Raw genomic sequence first — 22,685 nt, 5'->3', positions numbered from 1 at the left:
CTAAAAAGTGACAAAAATACAGAAAATCAAATTTCAAGCATTTGTACTAACAGATGAAAGTGGTACGCATACTCCAAAAATAAATCATATCTTAAAGACAGCTTAGGATTAAAAAGTTGCCATAAATAATATATGGGCAAATGATCTAATTATATCAACAGACATTTTAGTAGGATCCAGCTATCTTTCAACATTACTCTATCCTATAAATTCTATCCACTGTTTAATGCTGAGGAGCATCTTTCAAACACTAACATACATACAGTTACTTTCCAATTCTGAATCTTTCTCCTAAGCTAAGAATTACTTTCAGATGATGCCATACTTAACTTCTCTCCCACTCACTGGTGACTTTATTCTCACTCCCAAAAAACAGCACCTGACCACGTGTGAACTGGCCCCAAATAAAACACATTTTCATTTGTGTTGCCTACTGTTGCATTTACTTTCATTAACACAATGTGTTTTCCTTGTCCTGTAAAGTCAAGCCTTTCACCATATCCCAGTTTGTTCATTTACAAGGCACGCTTCTTCTGTGTTCCAAGAGATAAAATACCGTTGTTAAGAATAAAGCACTATGGGATTCATGAGCTCTGAGAGAAGATCAACTAGAAAATGGGGATAAAATAAACTGGGAGNGAAAGGTCAGAGAGAGGGGGAGACACAGAATCTGAAGCAGGCTCCAGGCTCTGAGCTGAACTGTCAGCACAAAACTCAACGCGGGGCTCAAACCCATGAACCGTGAGATCATGACCTGAGCCAAAGTGGGGCGCTCAACTGACTGAGCCACCCAGGCGCCCCTGGGAGGCTCTTTCATAATCCCTGGAGCAGAGAAAGGGGCAGAGCCGGAGGTAGAAGGCTAAGAAAGGTTTTACTTTTTTAAAAACCCACAGTAGTGACACTCTGAGAAGGTACGTGTTTTCTTGCATACAACTAAACCCATTTCAACCCCATTCTTTTTTCTTCAACCAACACTGAATGGAGAGCTTTCACAAAGTACACAGTTGTGAAGGAGAGAGAGAGAGGAGTCGGGGGCAGATAAAATTTATCAAAGTCTTTTCAAACTGCGGAATAACTGATTTTAAAAATTAAATGCTGCTTTCTTAGCTCCAAATATCATTCCACATACAAAATATTTGTAACACTAAATAAGCTCTGGAAACATCAAATTGCTAAAGTACTAAGTCAAGAACTCAACAGCAAATTTCAGGCCACTGAGGGGCTAGAAGAAAATGGTTACTACCACCAGTTCGATGTTCTAATCTTAAAAATCACAGTGGACTCCTAACCACGTAGGAAATGTACCCCATCTGTACTGTAAACAACGCCCACTGGATAGCAAGAAATCTGCGGCTGACTCCCAGCTCATCAACTACTAACTGGGCTCATCTGAGTCTGTTAAGGCTCATGTTCTTCTCACCCATGTAAGGGAAGATAAATAGTCATCTGTGGTTCTTTTCAGTCCTGGAATTCTTAAGAATGAAAAACAAATACATATATGGGGGGGGGGGAGGTACATACATAAAGTTTAAGTGGGAGTATCATCTACTGTCATATTTGATTTCATCTAACCCATCTGAAACTTTCATATACAAACTGATTTTACATGGACATTTAGGATGTTTCCCCAAATACCAATTTTTTTAATTTCTTAAATTTAATCCCCCAAATTTACCAAAATATATCATTCTTGCAAATATTAAAACCATTATTAGGACTAAATTGGTCCCCTAAGCATAAATCCCAAATAATAATGACAAAGAAACCTACAAACAAACAAAAAGAGTATTAGGATGCCTGGGGGGCTCATGATCGTGGGAATGAGCCCCACTTCAGGCTCTGCGCTGACAACCCACATCCTGCCTGTGATTCTCTCCCTCCCTCTCTCTCTCTCTCTCTCTGCTCCTCCCATGCTCACTCTCTCTCAAAATAAACAAACATTATAAAACTAAAATTAAACTAAAACAAAATAAAGGGTATTTAAGTTCCCCCTTTTACACTACAGACTCCTTAGCAGACACAAATCACAGAATCCTTGCAGACCAATGATCACATTCATGTACTAAATTACTAAATGTCTCTACATGATTATTAGGCACTCATCTACTTTAAGGGTCTTTCTCCAAAAGCTTACAATGATGCTTAAAGTCATTAACTATATTCCCTCTAGTAGCAACATGAACAAAAAAAAATCTCCCTTGTTTAAAAAAAAAAAAAAAGGAAAACTACCCTAGAACTCACCAAATTCCATTTCAGAATAAATCTTTACATGTGATTGTGATGGAAAACAATTTTAGGAGTACAGCATAACATTACAAAATAACCTCATAAGTCAGCATTTAATCTCATTCAGGGACAGGCAGGAAAGCCTTTGTGAAATGGCTGTAACACACAATGGATAGCAATAAGCAATAAGCTCCTGACAATCCTTAGTACTCCTACACCAAAGATTTATTCTATATTCCAATTCAATAACCTATTTCATTCCTTTATATTTATAGGCATTTTACAGATCCAAAGGCTGGAATTTTTTTCTTAAAGCACCAAGGTAAGGTAACAAAAAACTGGTATTTAAAAAGAGACAAGAGAGATGCCTGGGTGGCTCAGTTGGTTAAGTGTCCACATCTTGATATATGAGCTCAGGTTGTGATCTCACCAGTCATGAGATCAAGCCTCAATGTCAGGCTCTGTGCTGAGCATGGAGCCTGCTTGGGATTCTCTCTCTCCCTCTCCCTCTGCTCCTCCTCACCCCATCCCTCCCCTGCTTGTGTGTGCATGAGTACGTGTGCTCTCTCTCAAAATATTTATTTATTTTTTTTTAATGTTTTATTTATTTTTGAGAGAGAGAGAGAGCACAAGCAGGGCAGGGGCAGAGAGAGGGAAACAGTGGATCCAAAGCAGGGTCCAGGCTGACAGCAGAGAGCCCAATGTAGGGCTCGAACTTGCAAACCTCAAGATCATGACCTGGGCTAAAGTCGTCAGAAGCTTAACCAACTGAGCCACTCAGGTGCCCCCAATAAATAAACATTTGAAAAAAACAAGAGAAGCAAGAAATCAAAGTATAACCTACCGGAATCTAACATATTTTACTGCTGCCCCAAAAATCTCCTATAAGTTCAGTCTCCTTTTCCCCAAACTTAATATTCTAATTTCAAAGAGAATTCATCTTCTCACTGAGCCGCCCTCTCACACCTGCATATTCAGACATACATGCCCCTACACTGAATGAAACCTGATGGATTTCTTGCTGAATTTCTAAAACCAAAAAAATTAGGTTAATTTAGATCCCCCCAAAGCTTCAATTCTCCAGGAGAGAAAGATATTCCTGACACACCAGCTTCTACAAGATGATGGCCTTCATATATCTGCAACTGTAAGAAAGGGTACATCTTCCCATATTTCATGTTTACCAGTAATCACCTTAATAGTGGAAAATTGACAAAATCTGCCACCAGCACATTTCTACCAGCCTCGCTCCTACTTATTTCAGGCCCAGCTCAAATGTTCCCTCCTCCATGAACTTTTTCCTGACAGCCCTACTTTTCTTCCTACAGAAACCAACAACTTCTCCCTCACAAGAGTAGCCTCATGTCTGCTTTGCATTCATTTCCTTCTCTCTGAACTGGCTTCAGAGACTCTAAGAGAAGAAAGGATAAAAACAAGTCTTTCCCCCACTCTTGCACTTCTTTAGATACAGTTCCAACAGCAAAAAATATATAATACTCATATACAACCCATTTCAGAAGAAGAAACCGTTCCTGATCCTAATCTCGACAAAATTAACTCCCTAGGTCTTCTACCTCAAACTAAAGTTTAAAACAGGCAAGAGGGGCACCTGGGTGGCTCAGTTGGTTTAAGCATCTGACTTCAGCTCAGGTCATGATCTTGTGGTTCACAGGTTCAAGTCCCGCATCAGGCTCTGTGCTGACAGCTCAGAGCCTGAGGACTGCTTTGGCTTCTATGTCTCCCTCTCTCTCTGCCCCTACCCCCCCCCCAAAAAAATAAATAAAATAAAATAATAAATAAGAAAATAAGAAAAATGCAAATATACAGATTTCTTTCAGGACACCTGCCCATATAACTGTTATAAGCAGACAAGTTAACACAGAGAAAACATTAAATAACTTACTACTTACTTAATAATCACAATTAGTATACTGCTTTTAAAATTAATGACTTCACTTCAACCTCTACCTATCCATCTATGGAATAAGACTTTTGCATACCCTTATCATTTTATTTTGGAGTAAAGGGCTTAATAATCCATATAAAAAAACAACAGCCAACAGTAAAGGTTAGCTACAACACCAAATCGTACAATAAAAATCTATGCCCAGATTATCTTCTTCTAGAAAAAGAATTCAAATTCCTACAGTATTTGAATATTTCTGGCATTTCCTCAGAAGAAACCTCTCTAAATCTTAAAGCCTAAAACTCAAGAAGCAATGAAATTACATATAACTTTTTTTAAGCAACTATGTTGCTAGACAGATGTCAAACTTAAGGTCTTCTCTGCTATCTCACCCTGTACTTTTGTAAGTACAGACACTCAGTCCGTAACTTTCACATTGTTCTTTTACACAACTAACACGTCATACCATATACACTGCCACCTCTGAATAGTCTCTTTGCATGCCAGCTATTCAACATTATCACTGACATCAAATTAAAGCTATCATCTGGTGGTCCCACCTGCCAGCCACTGTCACTGGGAGAAAAGACTATGTTTTGGGCAAAGCTGCAGAGGGCATTTTTACATGGTTATTTAACTGTGCCAGCATCTAGTAGGAATATTTCCAGGCCCACCAGATAACTTAAAATCTGGTGCTGCCTTATTCAATCCAGTCCAGAGGGCATCCAATCCCAACACCCCTTTTTACAGCCCAGAGCAAGCCAACAGCAAGCCAACAGCAAACCACCTAAGGCATGTTCATAGGGAAGCCTCTTTAGGAGGTCGTGGGTATAAAACGCAAGGGGTCAATGGAGTCTTCTCATCTACACTGTGGATTAGTTTTTCCAAAACCTTTCTTACTACCCACCCACTCTGTGTTACGACTTAAATATTAGGAGCTACCTTGACCAACAGGACTGAGGATGGTGGGGAAGAGCCTAACCTGGAAAGAGTAGGGCTGCCTTGGCCCAAGCAAAAAGTACCAACACAGGGATGATTCTCTTCATCTCTGTGATTATGAAAGACTCTTTCACTGTATGTCTAAAATTTGACTTCAAGACATTCAACTTTTGGATACATTTTTAAAAATCCATTTTGTATTGCTTCTGCCTGCATTTAGTTAACCTTGATCATGGGTTTCCCAGCTTCAGAATTTCCAAAATGGTAAATGGGAATGGGGGTAGATGAATAATAAAAGCAGCAATGTAGCTATTTGGACAACACACACATTAAAAAAAATATCACCACACCTCATTTTCACAGCAAAAATGTGAGGCCATAATCTTACATTAATAAACTAAATAAATTTGTCTATATTAAAAACTTCTATTTTTGTCCTGAATTTTTCTCATGTCACAGCTGACCACAGAAAACTTCACAAAGTTTAACATTAAGGAACCAAAGAGTAAGATTATGGTAAAGGCCAAAGAGAAACTAAAAATTTACCAGAAACAAAATATTTCAGACTTCAAGAAGACACAGACCATTAAGTTTATTTCTTTGTATTTCTCCTATGAAAGGTTTCCTCTAAAAGTAAACAGAACCCCTGGATACATGTTTTTCACCTCCCCAAATATTCCTTCAGAGTCTTCCCAACAGCCTCCGTTCCCAATCCCTCATAATGTACTTTAAGGATTCTCAAAATTTTATCTTAGAACCACTTAAGACTCTTAACAATTGAAAACATCAAAATCCTTTTGTTTATGAGGGTCACAAACACTGATATTTATAGTATTAAATATTGAGACAGTATTTGAATATTTATTTCAAAAACAATAAACTCATTACATACTGACAAAAATTACCTTAGCCTTGCAAGCCTTTTAGGTGGGGATTCACAGAGTCCGCAGACCACACTCTGAGAACTGCAGTATTCTATTCTAAAATGCACAGTGTCATTCAAATGGCCAATACTAAATCAATGTTGGAAAACAACAATTGTTCATTCTTCTTACTAACACAGCCACAAATGTCAACCAAAATAATCTAATTAAGCATTTTTAAATACTTTTAAAATTAAGGACATTCTTTGATACTACACCAAAACTCAACAAGTAATAGTTTCTTAAAGGTTGGTTGCAATGTGGAATCTGAAACCGTATCAGTGAACTTTCCATATCGTTATACTAAAACCCACTGGTCTGTCTTGCACTCAATACATGATTTACCCATGCATGATTCCGTTTAAATATAAAATAGCACAGTAAAGTAACATGAAGTAGCATAAAGCAGATTTAAAATTTTAATAGTGCCTCCCTGATAGTATTAAACTCCCGTGAAAGACATTAAGTGACTGTAATTCACTTGCCAATGGTTTTCAACAGAAAAGGCAGCGGTGGGGACAAGGATACAGAAGGGCCTCCCTAAGATTTATATGCAAAAGCTAGTCAATTACTAAAAGGCGGCAGAGGGAGCCTCATAAACTGCCAGCCTACAGATGTACACATGATGCTGAATCACATAGCATTTTACATTTTTTAAAGATTTTTAAAGATTCTTGGCCAACATTTAAACTTGAAAGATTTAACATAGAATTTCATGTTTTTAGCTTCTTTTGAAAAATGAGATCTAGCAACTGAGCTTATTTCCCCTTATGGTGACAAGAGAGGTACCCAGTACCTGTAGGCACCGGAGTTTGAGACCGTTGATATGGAAGGATTATTCCTCCCAATCTCTGAAGAAGGTATTTGCTCACTGAACAGGAATCTGACTACAGGTTTATAATTCAAATCTCAGCGTGTACAGTGATCCCTAACATATCTTTGCTCAGCCATAAGCGCATTTTATTTCTTTAAATTTGGCTTTACAACTTCTAAAATAGTGGCCTGACTTTTCTTGCTTTTTGCCTACCCGAAGAAAACTAAGCTAAGCAGCCAACATCTGACTTTACTATTAAAAGACCCCAAATCACACAAATGACAGCTCTTACAGAGGGAAAACCCATCTGTCAGCTTCCTGAATGACAATTATGGATAGGACTTCTATACATACTTCATGCTTATGGAGATGACAAATGCTAGTTTATGTAATGTGTTCGCTTTACCCTAAATAAATGACAGGACATTCACCTTCAAGATACATTCAAGACCAAAAAGAAAATAAGTTTCTAAATAAATACTATAAATTCATTAAATGGCATATTTTTTAACGGAAAATTCTTTAAAGTATTTCCCCTAAAATGGTTTTCAGCTACAACAGTTAAAAGAATTCTATAAAATGGGGTGCCAGGGTGGCTCAGTCAGTTAAGGGTCGGACTCCTGGTTTCAGATCAGGCCATGATCTCATGGTTTTTTGAGTTCAGGCCCTGCGTAGGGCTCTGTGCTGACAGCTTGGAGCCTGCCTGGGATTCTCTGTCTCCTTATCTCACTGCCCCTCCCCCAATTCACACTGTCTCTGCCTCTCTCAAAATAAACAGAGTTATATAAAACTAAAATGAGAAAATCCATGTTGCAGAAATGTTCTGTAAACTATCACAGGAAAAAAATGGCATTCTACTTACAAATTTACTTACTTACAAATAATTTCTTCCCCTAACCTGGAAAATATCCTGCTTACAAACTCCTATCTAGTGTCATAAATAACATTTTTCCTAATAAAATGAAAAGGAGACCAAAATTTCTAACTCCTGTGCCATTTGAAAATCAAACACATCTCTGAGAAACTAAATGCCGAACACAACAAAATGAGTCATTTTCCTTTAAAGCCAAAATACCATGTTATTTTCAGCTCCATTCAAAACAGGAAAAGGGAAATACTCATGCCAAATGGACAAGAAATTTGGTAGAAAAAGATACAAGATATGGCCTTTATATGTTAATTCTTCTTGACAATTGCTTTAAGTCCTTCTGCCTAATTCCAACTTGGTTAAACAGTAAGACTACACAAACGTACAAGAATCAAACTATACGAACAGGTCGAGAAGACTTCTTTTGAGCTCCATCCAAATACACAGCATCCAACCTAATATTCAAGAGAAAATTCTTGGTTTTCTTCACCCTTAGGCCATATCCACATTCTGAATCTCTGCAACACTGTTCATTATGAAGTATCTGCAGGTGCAGATAATGTATTCAAACAGTTACAATCCCAACTTTAACTCTAAATACAAATCAAATGTGTCATGAGACAACTGATACGCATCACAGGACAACGACTGACATTTGGCAAGTTACTTGATCCCTGAGATAGAACCGGAAACTGAAGTAAAATACCTGTAATGAAATCTGACTTTTCCATAGAAACAAGACAATTTAGGAGGTTGTATTTGTAATGAAGGATCTTGATAACATTAACATCAAAGATGAAATAGTTTGACTGCTTTTGAAATGGTCATTTTACATCCCTGAGCTGCCATTCCATCTGCCCTACGAACCACAGCTGCAGGGGGGGAGCACAGAGATGAGCTGTGGTTTCAGACAAACCAACCTGGGTTCGAGTCCATCCCTACTGTTAACTGCCTCTGTAACTCTGGGCAAACTTACTTTCACGTCCCAGAACTTGGAAGGTTTTTTGGTCTGTTAAATGGGGATAAAACTACTTGTCTGGTAGTGCTGCTGTAAGGATTAAAGATAATTTTGTGATTTACCTTGGAAAGAGTCAAGAATTTAAATGCTCAATAAATGGCAACCATTATCACTACTGAACTATGTTCTTTATCCTTGGATAGCCTGCTATATTTTGCAGCTCAAACCAAGTTCTAGCTTAACTGTTGCCAAACTAAATAGGGCCCAATTCAAATTCTGAGGATCCAGGGCATAGGACCCAGGGAATGAGAGCTAAGTCTGGGAATTCTTGGTATTAGAAATCTGTATATGCACAATAATTCCTTTGTTTCTTGTGCATGGGTTTTTATTTCAAAAAGCATGAAAAATTCCTCTTCTTGCCCTTTCTACATCTCAAATCTCACCTCTTCACTCTTCCAGAGTATTCCATATCCAAACATCACTATCCTCTCACAATTCCTTAACCAGGTTATAGATTATACTCATAAACTACTCTCTGACTGTTTTAAACACACCTATTTCCTCAGCTTAGAGTAACTACACACTGCCACTGCCTTCTACGCATCTAGCTAGTAGCCCCTCAAGGCTAGGCTGAAACAACCTGGGAAACCTTAACTTACCTTTTACTCCAAACTAAACTAGGCATTTCTCTGAATCCTACTTTATACTTGAGGGGCACACTTCCTCCAGAGCACTTCATATGATGTAACTACTTGTTTGATGAAACGTTTGCCTCTTTCACAGCCTGACACGTTCTATGAAGGCAAGAAACATGTTTTACTAACTTCGAAATCCCCAAGACCTGGCACATAGCAAATCCTTAGTAACTGTGTGCCAACGGATGGGTGGCTGAACCAATGAATGGACATTCATGTGTCTTGGCTCTAAGTCACAACTGCCTCAAAATGATGGATTCATAGCTATTTTTAAAGATTTTTAGATGTTCTCTTATGTGACCAATACTGTGAGACCAGGTTTTTAAAAATACACCAAAGGAATGTTGTCCTACAAAATAACCCCCCAGAGGCTCTGCCCTAATTCAAATGGCCCTGCAATAGCATGAGGGATTTGTGAGACTCTCTGAGAATCATCTACGGAGTTTACCAAACAGTGAGGAAAATCAGTCAGTACTTCATGGCCTAGGATACTCTCTGCCCCCTTCACCTAGAGAACAGTCTCCTTTCTTCTTCCCTCCCTCTCTCCTCAATGGATTCATCTGGATTGGGATTAGGGAAAAGTGCTCAAGGGGCCAAAAGGAAGCTGGAAGCAATGGGAAGGGAGGGAGAGAGAGAGAAAGAGCTCATCAGAAAGCATAATTACAGATAAAAGTCAGGGTGCAGTCTCCTATTTAAGCGCCGGAAACTGATAACATGAGTCTAATGGGCTAAGTGCCTTAAAATACAAAGGAGAGAAAGTCTAATCACTGGTCATCTGCTGGCAAATAATCCAATAAAATATTCTAACTAATACAGTACCAAAACAGGATATAACATCTGTATTAACTTTTTTTTCTCTGGTTTGGTGGTGGTGTTATTGTTGCTATTTAGCCATTCGCCAGCACTGTGGCCATGAAATCAGGGAGTGGCAGCCTGGTCCCACCTAGATACCTGCAAACAGCCCTGGGATTTGAGTCTCAGCTCCACATTAAAAAAGACAGAGCATGACCTTGAATAGGTCATTTAATATCTGCCCTCAATTTTCCATCCATGCAGGGGGCACCTGGGTTGCTCAGTTGGTTGGGCATCCAACTTCGGCTCAGGTCATGATCTCACGGTTCATGGGTTCGAGCAACGCTTCAGGCTCTTGTGTTGGCAGCTAGCTCAGAGCCTGGAGCCTGCTTCAGATTCTGTGTCTCCCTCTCTCTCTGACCCTCCCCTGTACATGCTGTATCTGTCTCTCTCAGAAATAAATAAAACATTAAAAAAAATTTTTTTTAATTTTCCATCCATGCAGAAAATGGTCGTTACCATATCTGTTTCAGAAAGTTGTCTTATGAATTGGTAATACACCACATGTAAAAGTAATGTGTACCACCTTAAATAATAGTGTCTAAATCTAGCTAATCATCACAATCTCTAAGGGACACTGTAAAAGATATATTCCACTCAAAACTACTAAACCAGAAATCTGCAAATGCAAGCTGCTGTGATTTATATTCTGGTTAAATAAGTTATGGCACACACATGAAATATCTCTGGAAGGAGTAACAGTAATCACCAATGAGAAAAGGAAGTAGGCAGCTAGGAACAGGGCAGGAAGGCAGACTTTCCACTGTAAGCCAATGTACACTCTTTGAATTTTAAAGCATATAAACATACTATCCACTCAGAAGTTTGATTTTTTTTAATTTCTAAGCACCCAACGTAAATCCGATGATTAACTACCTTTGGAAATCATTACTCTTTATATCATACACACACACACACACACACACACACACACACACACACACACACACAGTTTGTTTATTTATTTTGAGAGAGTGAGCAGGGATGGGGCAAGATAGGAAAAAGAGGATCCCAAGCAGGCTCAGCATCCCATGCATGGCTTGATCCCACAGAGATCATGTGAGATCATGACCTGAGCCAAAATCAAGAGTTGGACACTTAACGAACTGAACTACCCAGGCGCCCCTGGAAATCACTCCTCTTAAATATTACAAATATAGGTAAGAGTTGCTTAAAATAGTCACAAGATTAGTTGTCCATTTAGGGAGACATTAAAACCCTACCACTATTTCAAGTTTTAGAAATGTTGCTTAGGATAGCTCCTGCTCAGAAATTCACAACTCACATACCTCTATTAGACTTTTATAAGCCCTGCAACAAAGAAACCCATGTAATTATGCTTAATCTTGAAACACTATTCAGGTCATTTTTTCTAGGAAGATCTTGGGGACCTAGAAAACACTGGTTTAAGATCCAAGTTCCCCTAAGGCGGAGACCATCCCTCTACCCCAGAACCCTAGAGTGCCCAGCACACAGAAAGCCTCTCCATAACGTAGAGCTCACCAGTGATAGGCTGTCTTTCCTAAACCAAAACTGTTCTCTTTACCTCAACGAAAACTATGTCTCAATTTTCTTGTTTTATTAGCTTCAAGGATTTTAAAAAAGCAAATAGCATAAACATTCCTAACAATCCTACTTTGCCTAAAATTTCATTGTTAAAAAATTCAACTATAACAGATCATTTTTAAATCCAAATAATACATGGCAACAGGCACGTTTATTCCTTAATATGGAAAAATAAAAGATCTTTATTATCTGAAATTATCTCCTTGTAGGAAAGAATAGATTTCAGGATCATTTTCCTTCTATAATATACGCAGACATTTGCTGGGCATCTTTATTCCCATGAAGCCAGACTAATCAAATAAGCCTTACAATCTAGCTGCCCGACAACCCCACTTACTAAAAAGAACATGTTGGTCAGTGTACTTAGAGGGGGTCTGAAAGTTGTATCAAACAGCTTCTTTGAAATCTGCACCTACTAAGAGTTCTTAAATTGGGTCTTTCATGCAGAAAGCCTTCCTTTAGGTATAATTCAGAGAGCTAAACCAAAAAGAGTCAAACAAATGTCAAAACTACAATACACCAGGGTCAAATTTAAGAGCTCTACCAGATCCCTTTGTTTCGTCACTAGGGAGCACAAATGAATACAAACTTCTTTCTGGCAACACAGCTACCACAGCAGAGGCCTGGCTCCAAGTTTGGCTTTCAGAAATCCACCAATAAATGCTTCCCATTCTTCATCTTACAATAAACACTCAAACCCAATAGAAGTTGACTTAACAGGCAGTGTCCGATTTCCAGACTGACATCACTGACAGGGAGGTCTGCATCCCAGCTCAGTCCCACTCTCCATCTCTCAACCACCTCACACACACACACACACACACGCACAAGCAGTGCTTTTAGACAGTGTGGATAATGATGCTTTAAAAGGGCTAACCCTGGGGAAGATTATGAAGGACATCAGCCTCCTACCTGCCAATCCTAATTATCATCCCCAAACTGCTCAATTCTTTCCCCATGCTTTTTTTTTTTAAACGCCTGAAAATCATTTACTAGCCAGAGAAGTAAGTTCTCAAACTTGCAGCACCAAGAGCTCTCAGGCTTACTGGTTTAATCAGCTCCCTCCTCTCTGCATAATGAACATCAATCCCCCGAAAGGGGAAGATGGTAGAGTAATTTGTGAAACACATCCAGACACTAAACTCATCTGTAGTCTGGTGCCCTTCAGAACCGCCCCTGTCGCAGACCTGTCCTAGCAAGCTCTGGGTGAGAACAGGAAGGTCTGTAAAACTCCGTCGCCATCATCAGAGTTACAACATGCAGGGTAGCCCTCCTGTTTCCCACAAAAAAGAAGTGGCATCCTTATAATGCTTTAATGCGGACACAGCAAAACGGCTAACAAATGGAGCAAAATGGAGCCAGTCTACTACAACGGGAACACAATTCGGAAAGTCCATCACTTCCCCTGAGGCCCCCCCCAGTTGCTCTGTCCAGCAATGAGTTCTCTGTACATCCCTCCGGCTCTAACATCGAGCGCTCCCCCCAGCCTGCTGCGGACAGTCCGCGAAAAGGCCTCCCGTGGGCTTGGGGGCTCCTGTTCTTTCTCTCCCTTCCACCTGAAGCTGAGAAAAGTGGCTCACACTAAAACAAATAGAAGGAACAAGATGTATAACAACCAGTTAGCAACTACAATGCACAAGTATGCGGACCGGAGGGGGTAAAAATGGGTAGAGCAGGGAAAATCTCCCTCCTCTAAACACACAGCCAATGGTAGAAAAGACACTGTAGAAAAGCAAAAACCAAAAGACAAAGGTGAGACCACACACAAGAAACATAAACATCTCCTTGGCAGGAAAATGAAGCTAAAAGTGCTCCCCAGGGAGCGACCAGGTACCAGACTTCCCTCATGGAAGTTGGAGCTGGCTACCGGTTTTGTTGAAAACAAGGCAGCTGAAAATTTTAATGGTAACCACGAAAAGAACAGAAATATAATCTATGGTTCCAAACCAAGAAGGAAGAAAAAGGGAAGGGAATGCAAAAAATTAGGCCTCTAACAGAAGGGGGGAAAAGCCGCAGGAAAAAATGATAAGAAAAGATGAAATTCAGACAGGCGAAATCAATTACTTATTCACACTGCTCATTTCACAATTAAAAGTCAAAATTTATCAGAGTAAAGAAAGTATTAAGAAGAATAAAGAGACACATTATAACAAGCAAAGGAATAATCCACCAAGAACATTTAACATTCATACATCTGAATAGTAATATCATAACCTCAAAAACACACCCAGTAAAAAATGACCATTTGAGAAAGTCAATTCCAATGAGAAATTTAACATACCTCTATCAGAAACTGATAACTCAAGCAGACAAAATACATATTAGTAAACACTGAATCTTTGAAAAGGTATATTCACAAGCTTGAGCTAACAAATAAATATATCGAAACCTGTCCCCAAAGGGGAGTCACAGATTTTTTTAAGGTAGAAAGCATGTTATCTCTGACTTCCGGATTTAACAGATAAATTTCTTTCAAATTATAAAGACAGAGGCACCTGGGTGGCTCAGTCGGTTAAGCGTCTGCCTTCAGCTCAGGTCATGATCTCACGGTTCGTGGGTTCGAGCCCTGCATCGGGCTCTGTGCTGACAGCCAGAGTCTTCGGATTCTGTGTCTCCTTCTCTCTCTGACCCTCCCCTGCTCATACTGTATCTTTCTCTCTCTCTCTCTCTCAAAAATAAATAAAACATTAAATAATAATAATAATAAACAAATTATAAAGACAAAGATGAGGTTGACAACCTTTCATACTGCCAAGTAAGATGGGGTGGCAGGGGAATCACTCTTAGCAATGCTTCATCAAAAGATTACTTTAAAATCTGGGGAAGTAGTAAAAACAATCTCAAATAAAAAAATTTTCTAACTATGGGCTGGTTAAAGTTTCATGGACTGTGAACTTTTCTTAGAAACTGCACCAGCACAGAATTATACTTAATTTGATTTCAGGAAAACAAACACATACAGATTTTTGTATTTAATACCAAGTCCTTGATGTAACAGTCTCCTTATTTTCCATTTGAGAAAACAACAGACTATAGAGATTGGTTTACCTGCAATTATTAAAAGGTGGGAGGAAGAATATGCGACAAACCCTCTTCAGGCCTCTCTTTTTCCTATCATACCACACCCGCCAAGGGTCCCATTCAATCAGAAGTACTTCCTGAACACCCAGAGTATACGGCCTGGTGTTAAGCATTACAAGTAAGGGGCGCAATAAAATGCCCTGGAGAGGGCGGGGAGCCATATCAAACCACCTGAGGGAGTTTTCTCCATACTTGGAGACACTGCCCCTGACCACAAGCCACAGCTACAGAGGACAGTGTGATCTACCCCTTGAGAAGCCTGAGGTAAAAAAAAAAAAAAAAAAAAAAAAGGAACATTGAAATCCCACTGATTCAATCCACACACCTTAAGGAGTTTACAATCTACTTCTAAAAACAAACTATACCCACAGAAAAACAAATAAAATAATAAAACAGTAAACCAGGTGCTGAGAGGAGTGCTCTAAGCGCGAATTACTGAGAAGACAGGATTCGTTTGGTGTTAGATTTCGTGAGGGGGGCACCTGGCTGGCTCAGCTGGTAGAGCACGTAACTCTCCATCTCAGGGTTTTGAGTTAGATCCCCATGTTGTGTGTAGAGATTAGCTAAGAAGAGGAGGAGGAGGAGGAGGAAGAGGAGAGGAAGGGTAGGAAGATTTTATGAGGGAGGGCCAGAGCTTTCAGGAGCATCAGGATTTTGAAATGGGCCATGAAGGGTGCTGGGATTCATCACAAAAAGGGGCATATTTGAGTGAAAACATTTATAATGATTTATCTATTAAACAAACAAAAAAAATGTTTGGCTCTTACAGAACTAAAAAAATTAAAGTTCTCCAAAAACACTTCAAGAAGCCAAAAAGATAATTCTAAGATCTGAATTATTTCGTTTTCCTTATAAGTCATCTAAACAGTAGACGGTGCTAGAGCAATCTGCTAGTCAACGTACAAGTATGAGAATGAATAACAAAACCAACTATATACCACCTTCCTGTGATCAAATAACTATTTTTTTAATCAAAATCTCCCTTTGAATACGACTGAATATCAAAATAGACTACTTAAAGGCAGTTGATAGGATGGAAATCAAAAAAAAAAGACAAATGTACCTCACAGATGTGGACCTAACTAACACAGCAGATACAAGAGGAACAGACACTAGAATCCTTGCACTTAGCTACCTGGTGAGGATATGAAATCATACAAAATGAAGGCTGCACAGAGCAATGTAAGTGCTCAGAAGAGAACCTTAATAAAGAAGAAAACATCATAAAAGAAAATCTTCCTGCTCCTCACCAGATGAAGAAAATAAGAACACACTCCAAAAAAGGTAGTAAAAGAAAAAACAAGCCCTGATTATAATAAACTTTGAAGAACTTTTTTCATATCTGAAAAGACTAATAGAGGCCTCCCAACATTAAATGTTGAGTCAGGCTTGAGTACGTTTTGAGAAATTATTAAGCCTGAACATCCTGGGATACTCATTTTCAGGAGGAAAACGCAGGGTTATGGTGAAGTAGCCAACAGTACACTTCAAGCCTCTCCTGAGAGCACAGGCCATGGCCAAGAATCTCAGATACATAAGCAGAGATTACAGGAAATGTGTGCAAGTTAAAGAGAGAATCACATAAAACTCACACTGGGTGCTATGGGGTGGATATTTTTGTTCCCTCTCCTTCAAATTCATATATTGAAACTCTAAAGCCCAATGTAATGGCAGCTGGACATGGAGCCTCTGGGTGGTAATCAGGTAATGAGGGTGGGCCCTCGTGACATAATTAGTGCCCTTTTAAGAAGAGAGAGGAGAGGGGCGCCTGGTGGCTCAGTTGGTTAAGCATCCGGCTTCAGGTCATGATCTCACGGTTGGTGGGTTCAAGCCCCGCGTCGGGCTCTGTGCTGACAGCTCAGAGCCTGGAGCCTATTTCAGATTCTGTGTCTCCCTCTCTCTCTGAACCTCCCCTCCCCTGCTCATGCTGTCTCTGTCTCTGTCTCTCTCTCAGAAATAAAACATTTTTTTTAAAGTTTTTTAAAAAAGAAGAGACAAGAGAAAGCTTGTGCTCCCTGCCAATGAGTAGATCTGATGCAAACACAGTCATCTAACCCAGGGGGCACCTGGGTGGCTCAGTCAGTTACTGACACCTACAGCAAGTCAGACACTTAACAGACTGACTTCGGCTCAGGTCATGATCTCGCAGTTCGTGAATTCAAGCCTCACGTTGAGCTCTATGCTGACAGCTCAGAGCCTGGAGCCTGCTTCAGATTCTGTGTCTCCCTCTCTCTCTGCCCCTCACCTGCTTATTCTCTGCCTCTCCCCCACCCCCTTCTTGTATAGGACTTGTAATTAAACATGTTTCTCTCTACTACCTCCTGCAATCCTCTAAAATGACAAGTAATGAATTTTAAAAGACAACAAATGAATTTTAAAGTTACAAGGACAGGGGCACATGGGTGGCTCAGTCGGTTATGCAACCAACTCCTGGTTTTAGCTCAGGTCATGATCTCACAGTTTATGAGTTCAAGCCCTGCACTGGGCTCTGTGCTTAAGGTGCAGAGCCTGCTTAGGATTCTCTCTCCCTCTCTCTGCCCTTCCCCTACTCCTGCTCACACTCGGCTCTCTTCTCTCTCTCTCAAAATAAATAAATAAAAACTTTTTTTAAAAAAGTTACAAGGACAAAGAGAAAAAGAAGAAGGCCAATGCATTCAAACAAGACCTGTCAACAAAATTCTGGAAGCTGGAAAGCAGAGTAGTGACAAATGCCCTAGCAGACAAGAGAAATCTGAAACCAACAGTGTGCAGGGGAATTTTAACTGGAGGCGCCAGGTACTTATGAAGTCTGGGGGTACCCAAACAGAAGACTGCTTTTGCATGAGGAGCAATTAAGATCCCCATCCTAGGAGCTGGAGACCGTCCCTTCAAGACTCTGCCAGAACTTCTCCCTGCTTACAGAAACTCAACCAGAGTAACAGCCTGGGGACACCTAGCTAGGCAGGCACGGGCACACTGGAAAAAGGGAAAGCTGTTTACTGAACTGAGGGCTAAGCCAGCTCCCGTTCAGATGCTCGCAGCCTCGCTCTTACCTCCCAGGATCCCACTCTGAGGAAACTGACCCAATGGAAGAAGAAAAGCTTCAACATAATGTAAAGCAAAAAATCAAAACAATGGAAAATAGAGGTGAAAAGATAAATCAAGGTAGCAATGGAGGTTCAAATATCCAATTACCAGGAGTTCTCCCAAGAAAGAAAGAAAAATGAAAAAATGAATGGGAGAAAAGAGTATTAAAGAAATAATAACATTTCCAGGAATTGAAGTTCAGATACGAATAAGAAGAAAGAACATTTCCAATAACCAAAGCCAAGTGTTTGAGGCCCAAAATACAGTAAATGAGGAAAAGACCTACATCAAGGCACATTAGTAGGAAACTTCTCAGCAACAAAGATCGAGAGAAGACCCTAAAAGCTTTGGGGCACAGGTCAAATAGAAAGGATCGGGAGTCCAAACAGCACTGAATTCCTCAAAAGAAATACTGTAAGCTATGTGACAGTGATGGAATGCCTTCAGAATTTTGAGGAAAAATTATTCCCAACCAGAAATGATATCTTAGCCAATAACAGTGTAGAGACAAAACTTAAATTTGCATTCATCTAAATAAAGGAACAAAATGCCACACTAATGACAGAAGAGGTACGTGCTTTAAGGAAAAAAAAAAACTCTTGAAAACAAACTATCAAAACTAGATCCAAAATTCCTTAGCATGTCATCAAAACAGTTAACTAAGTTTAAAATAAAAAAAGTCCACCCTCCTCCTTTTCTGGACTTGGAAATTATATAGATTCACTTGTTCCACCAACCTCACAGCAGTGATTGTGGTCTCATCTACAAAAGTGATAGAAACGTAAAGGTACTATTTGTGTTTAAATGTATATGTGCAACTTTCAACTGCTTTAAATACTCTGAAGATGAATGCATATGAGCAAAGCAAGAGCCTGGGGTAAGGGACAAGAGCTAGGAACAGAGCCAAACAAACAAAACAAACCCTAGGGACAAAGGTCTCTTTAAAAAACTGAAGGAGTTCTTTGCAAACTCTTCCTGAAATTACCAAGTCTAGAGCACCTTGACCCCTATATCTCTTTATTTTTAAACTCTCTTACTAGTGAGTTATTGGCTTGACCAGAGTCCATAAAGTAAACAAGCCAGAAAAACTCTAACCACGACAATCAGGACTTAAAAAAGCCTGACCTTTAAACTTAATCAAGAATTTTGATCCACAAATGGTTTTTGAGTTCCTCAACACATCCCAGAAATAATTCAGACCATAAATTTACTTCTATCATGACAAATTTTACTTACACACTTGAACCAACAGGGTGCTGTAGCACATAATATCCTTAGTACAGAGCCAGGTACAAAATGTTAAGCTGCTCCTGCTATTACTGTCATTACCTCTTCTGACCGAATCAAAGAAAAGAGACTGCTAAACAGGAACCGGTAAAAAAAAGGCATCTGGGGACACAGAACTCTCTTATCGATGGGCAGTACTACTTTGGATGAAGACAGCAAAGAGCAATTCCAAGTATCTACAGTCATATCACTTTTTTAAAAAACAAGCACTGAGAGACATCTGAAATAGATCTCCTCACTAACATGTAACAATACCAACTAGACAGAACTGAAGTTCATGGAGAAAACTATACCTCTTAGTCCCTATGTACTACAAAAATAATGAAAGCTATGGTATCTATTAAACTCCCAATTCTGTTAACTTCTCCAAACTGACTTCTATCCTACCCAAGTTACACCTCAAGTACCTACAAGAAGTTTAATTAAGATACTATGGCCCAATAGGCACTTCCTCTTTTGGCCTCCTCCAAAACTTCTCATCAATTCTATTCAATTCTGCAGATTAATAATTTACTGCTTTGAACTGTTCTCTCTGCTACTGTTCTTCCACTTTTTACATTTTTATTTTCCCAACTATATAGGTAAACTCCTTAAGGAAATGACCTCTGACCGAACTTTTGGCATGTCTGTGTATTTAGTACACTGTAGGTACAGCCTAGATTAAAAATACTAGAATATTATACAAAGCAGAGACCAACTGCTCACAACCTTTCTTACCCAAACAGCACATAAAGGACAGAACCAATCCAGTGTCACCATGTGAGTGAGTCTAACGGGTCCCCCAGCCCACCATCTCACCTGCTAGCATGTCACGACAGAATGCAGCAAGAGCTTAATAAATACGTACTGGCATACTGGCTTCAGAAATGAATGACAAACATCCAACCCAACACGGTCACTTCACAGAGCAGTCCCCTCTCCTCCACCAAACCCCAGGCAAGAGGGAAGAAAAGACACACAATGAGGAATCTGTCCTCCGCAAACAGATCAAAATTTTAAAGCAATAAAAAAAAAAAAAAAAAATGCATTCATGGAGGCTCAAGATGCACTCCTTCCAAAGGCTAGAGCACAGGCCTTTACTATGGTATTCTGTTTTCATCTAAGAATGTTTAAAACTTCATTTCACATAAAAGTACCCATGGAGCCTCAGCAGCAGAGCCTGCTGATTCCACTTAATAACCAAGGGCCTGGGCCCGGAGACCCACCTAACACTCCCCTGCTGTGCTGCCTGGGACCGCGGCTAACTGTGTGTGTTTGTCACACAGTGCTGCCAGAGTGTTAAATGAGAGGACGTCTGGAAGCCATAATGCTTTGTACGTGGTAAGAAATAACACCGCTAAAAATAATGTTTTAAAATGAGCAAACCTCGTGATGTACCCCATAAAGAAAACTTCCGTGTCAATTATAAAGCTCCTTGTCCACTGGACTGTTTAAGATCTCTAACTGTAAAAAAGATTCACTAAAAATTTCTCTCAGAGCATGATTAAAAAAAAGTTTCACTCTGATATAACATAATAAGCAATGTTATTTTTTAGCCATTGCTTTTTTGGTCTCAGCTTCCAGAAAGCCTAAAATACAAATCAACTTAAATTAACTTAGCAGATACCTCCTACCACCTTTACTATCCAGATCTTCTACCCAGTCTCTTCCCCCTCACCCCATTTTGAGCATTAGACCTGGGAAGGCCCTTAATAACTGTCTGATCCCACATTCTCATTTTCTAATGACAACAGTAAGGCCTCTTTTGATTGGAAACAGACAAAATGACAGAAGATACTGTATGAACTAAACAAACACAGGGTCTTTCTTTTTCACATTGACACGAAAGATGTTGCAATTTCATCATATTCCATTTAACAAAACTGCAAAAACCCCGAGAAAAATGACACGTGACTGGTATCCCTTTAAAACTGACCACAAACATCAAAATACCACAGCACGCAAAGCTATGAAATAACATTAAGGCCTACTTCTAACAAACTTCACATGCAAATACACATGGTCTTCCTATGAATCATACTGTTAAGCTACGCCTCTATTTCAACCACAATGACCCTGCCCCAAAAACGTTTGCAACTCTCCTTTTGGAACTGGCTATAAGGTTTCTTTGGAATGCCACCACATGGCCGTATCTAGCACAATGCCTGGCACCTAGTCGGCATGCAAATGATTATTAAAATAGACTCAGCAGCGAAACCTAGTCATTTCAGGGCAGATGGGTCTCTGCAAATAGAAAACATTCAGTCCCAGAGCTGACTAATCAAATGGATGATGAAGCCGAGAAGCTCTTACCCAAAGAAAATTCTGTTTCACAGGAAATACATCCTGCACCTGAGCACAGTTATAGTAAAAAACTACTTGCCCACGCTGCAATCTTTAAGTCTCAGAACACGCCAAATGTTTCACTGTTTCCTAAATAATGCACCAAATCAAGCACCTGACTGTAGGAGTAATAATACCAGTGATGTCAAAAGAACACTTCCCTTGTGATTCGGACCTGGATGCTTCGTGGGGCCTCTGCGATGTTGAACTGTTCAACTGTCAAGTTCAGTACTTCTGTCTGGAAATAATTAGGTTCATTAATAGTTACTACATCACAAAATGCTTTATGTCCAGTGCCACAAATTTCAAATCTACCCTGCTTCTATTTTCAAATACTTGATATCAATCTTTTCTAAAACTTTCAAGGCATCCAAACCTCCTTCTGATAATTATTAGTTTATCAACTTTTTTAATGGTCATGGAGGTTTTTAAAAAAATCTACAGGGGCGCCTGGGTGGCTCAGTCGGTTTAGCATCCAACTCTTTGGTTTCAGCTGAGGTCATGATCTCCCTTGTGGGTTTGAGCCCCTCGGGCTCTGTGCCCACAGCACAGAGACTGCCTGGGATTCTCTCTCCCTCTCTCACTGCCCACCCCATCGCTCGTGCTCGTGCATGCACTTCCTCGCTCTAGAAATAAACTTAAAAAAAAAAATCTATAAGTCTTTTGACACTCCTCCCACCTAGAGGTGGAATCTATGGGATTCTCTCTCCCCCTCTCTCTCTCTGCCCACCCCCTCACTCGCACTCTCTCAAAATAAACTAAAAAAAAAAAATCCAGAAGTCCTTTGACACTCCTCCCTCTTAGAGGTAGAGTCTAATTACCTTCCCCTTTAATGCAGGCCTTATGACTTGCTTCTTGAGCAAGATATGACGCAGAAGCGACTCTGCGTGGCTTCGAAAGCTATGGCATAAAAAGGCATTCCAGCCTGGCGCTCTCTTGGGACAGGGACACATGCTTTTGAAACTGAGCTGCCACCTAAGAAGTCTAGCAACCTCGAAACCTCCATGCTGGAAAGACCACACAGAGAGGCCACCCGAGGTAGAGATGCCTGTGTGATCTCCCCAGTTCCAGCTCCAGCTGTTCGGAGTCTCCAGCTACTATTTGACTGCAAGTGCGTAAGAACCCTAAAGTAAGAACCACCCAGCCGAGTACCGTCAATCCCCAGAAGTAATAATAATAAAT

General features: G+C 39.9%; 1 protein-coding gene across 1 annotated transcript in view; it reads right to left on the bottom strand.

Moving 5' to 3' along the window:
- Positions 1 to 22,456, bottom strand: part of UBR5 (ubiquitin protein ligase E3 component n-recognin 5) — a 117,850-nt gene extending 95,394 nt beyond the window's left edge. The window contains exons 1-4 of the mRNA XM_077748225.1: positions 22,325 to 22,456; positions 8,083 to 8,220; positions 7,163 to 7,215; positions 5,977 to 6,051 (exon numbers count right to left, since the gene is read on the bottom strand). Coding sequence (XP_077604351.1) covers positions 5,977 to 6,051; positions 7,163 to 7,215; positions 8,083 to 8,220; positions 22,325 to 22,456 — 398 coding nt within the window. The remainder of the gene's footprint in view (positions 1 to 5,976; positions 6,052 to 7,162; positions 7,216 to 8,082; positions 8,221 to 22,324) is intronic.
- Between the last annotated feature and the right edge of the window lie 229 nt (positions 22,457 to 22,685).

The sequence above is a fragment of the Crocuta crocuta genome, unplaced genomic scaffold, assembly GCF_008692635.1.
Source record: "Crocuta crocuta isolate KB4526 unplaced genomic scaffold, BGI_CrCroc_1.0 scaffold39, whole genome shotgun sequence".
NCBI classification, from domain to species: domain Eukaryota; kingdom Metazoa; phylum Chordata; class Mammalia; order Carnivora; family Hyaenidae; genus Crocuta; species Crocuta crocuta.
Note: the sequence above shows the minus strand (reverse complement) of the source record. Positions and strands in the feature narration are given on the sequence as shown.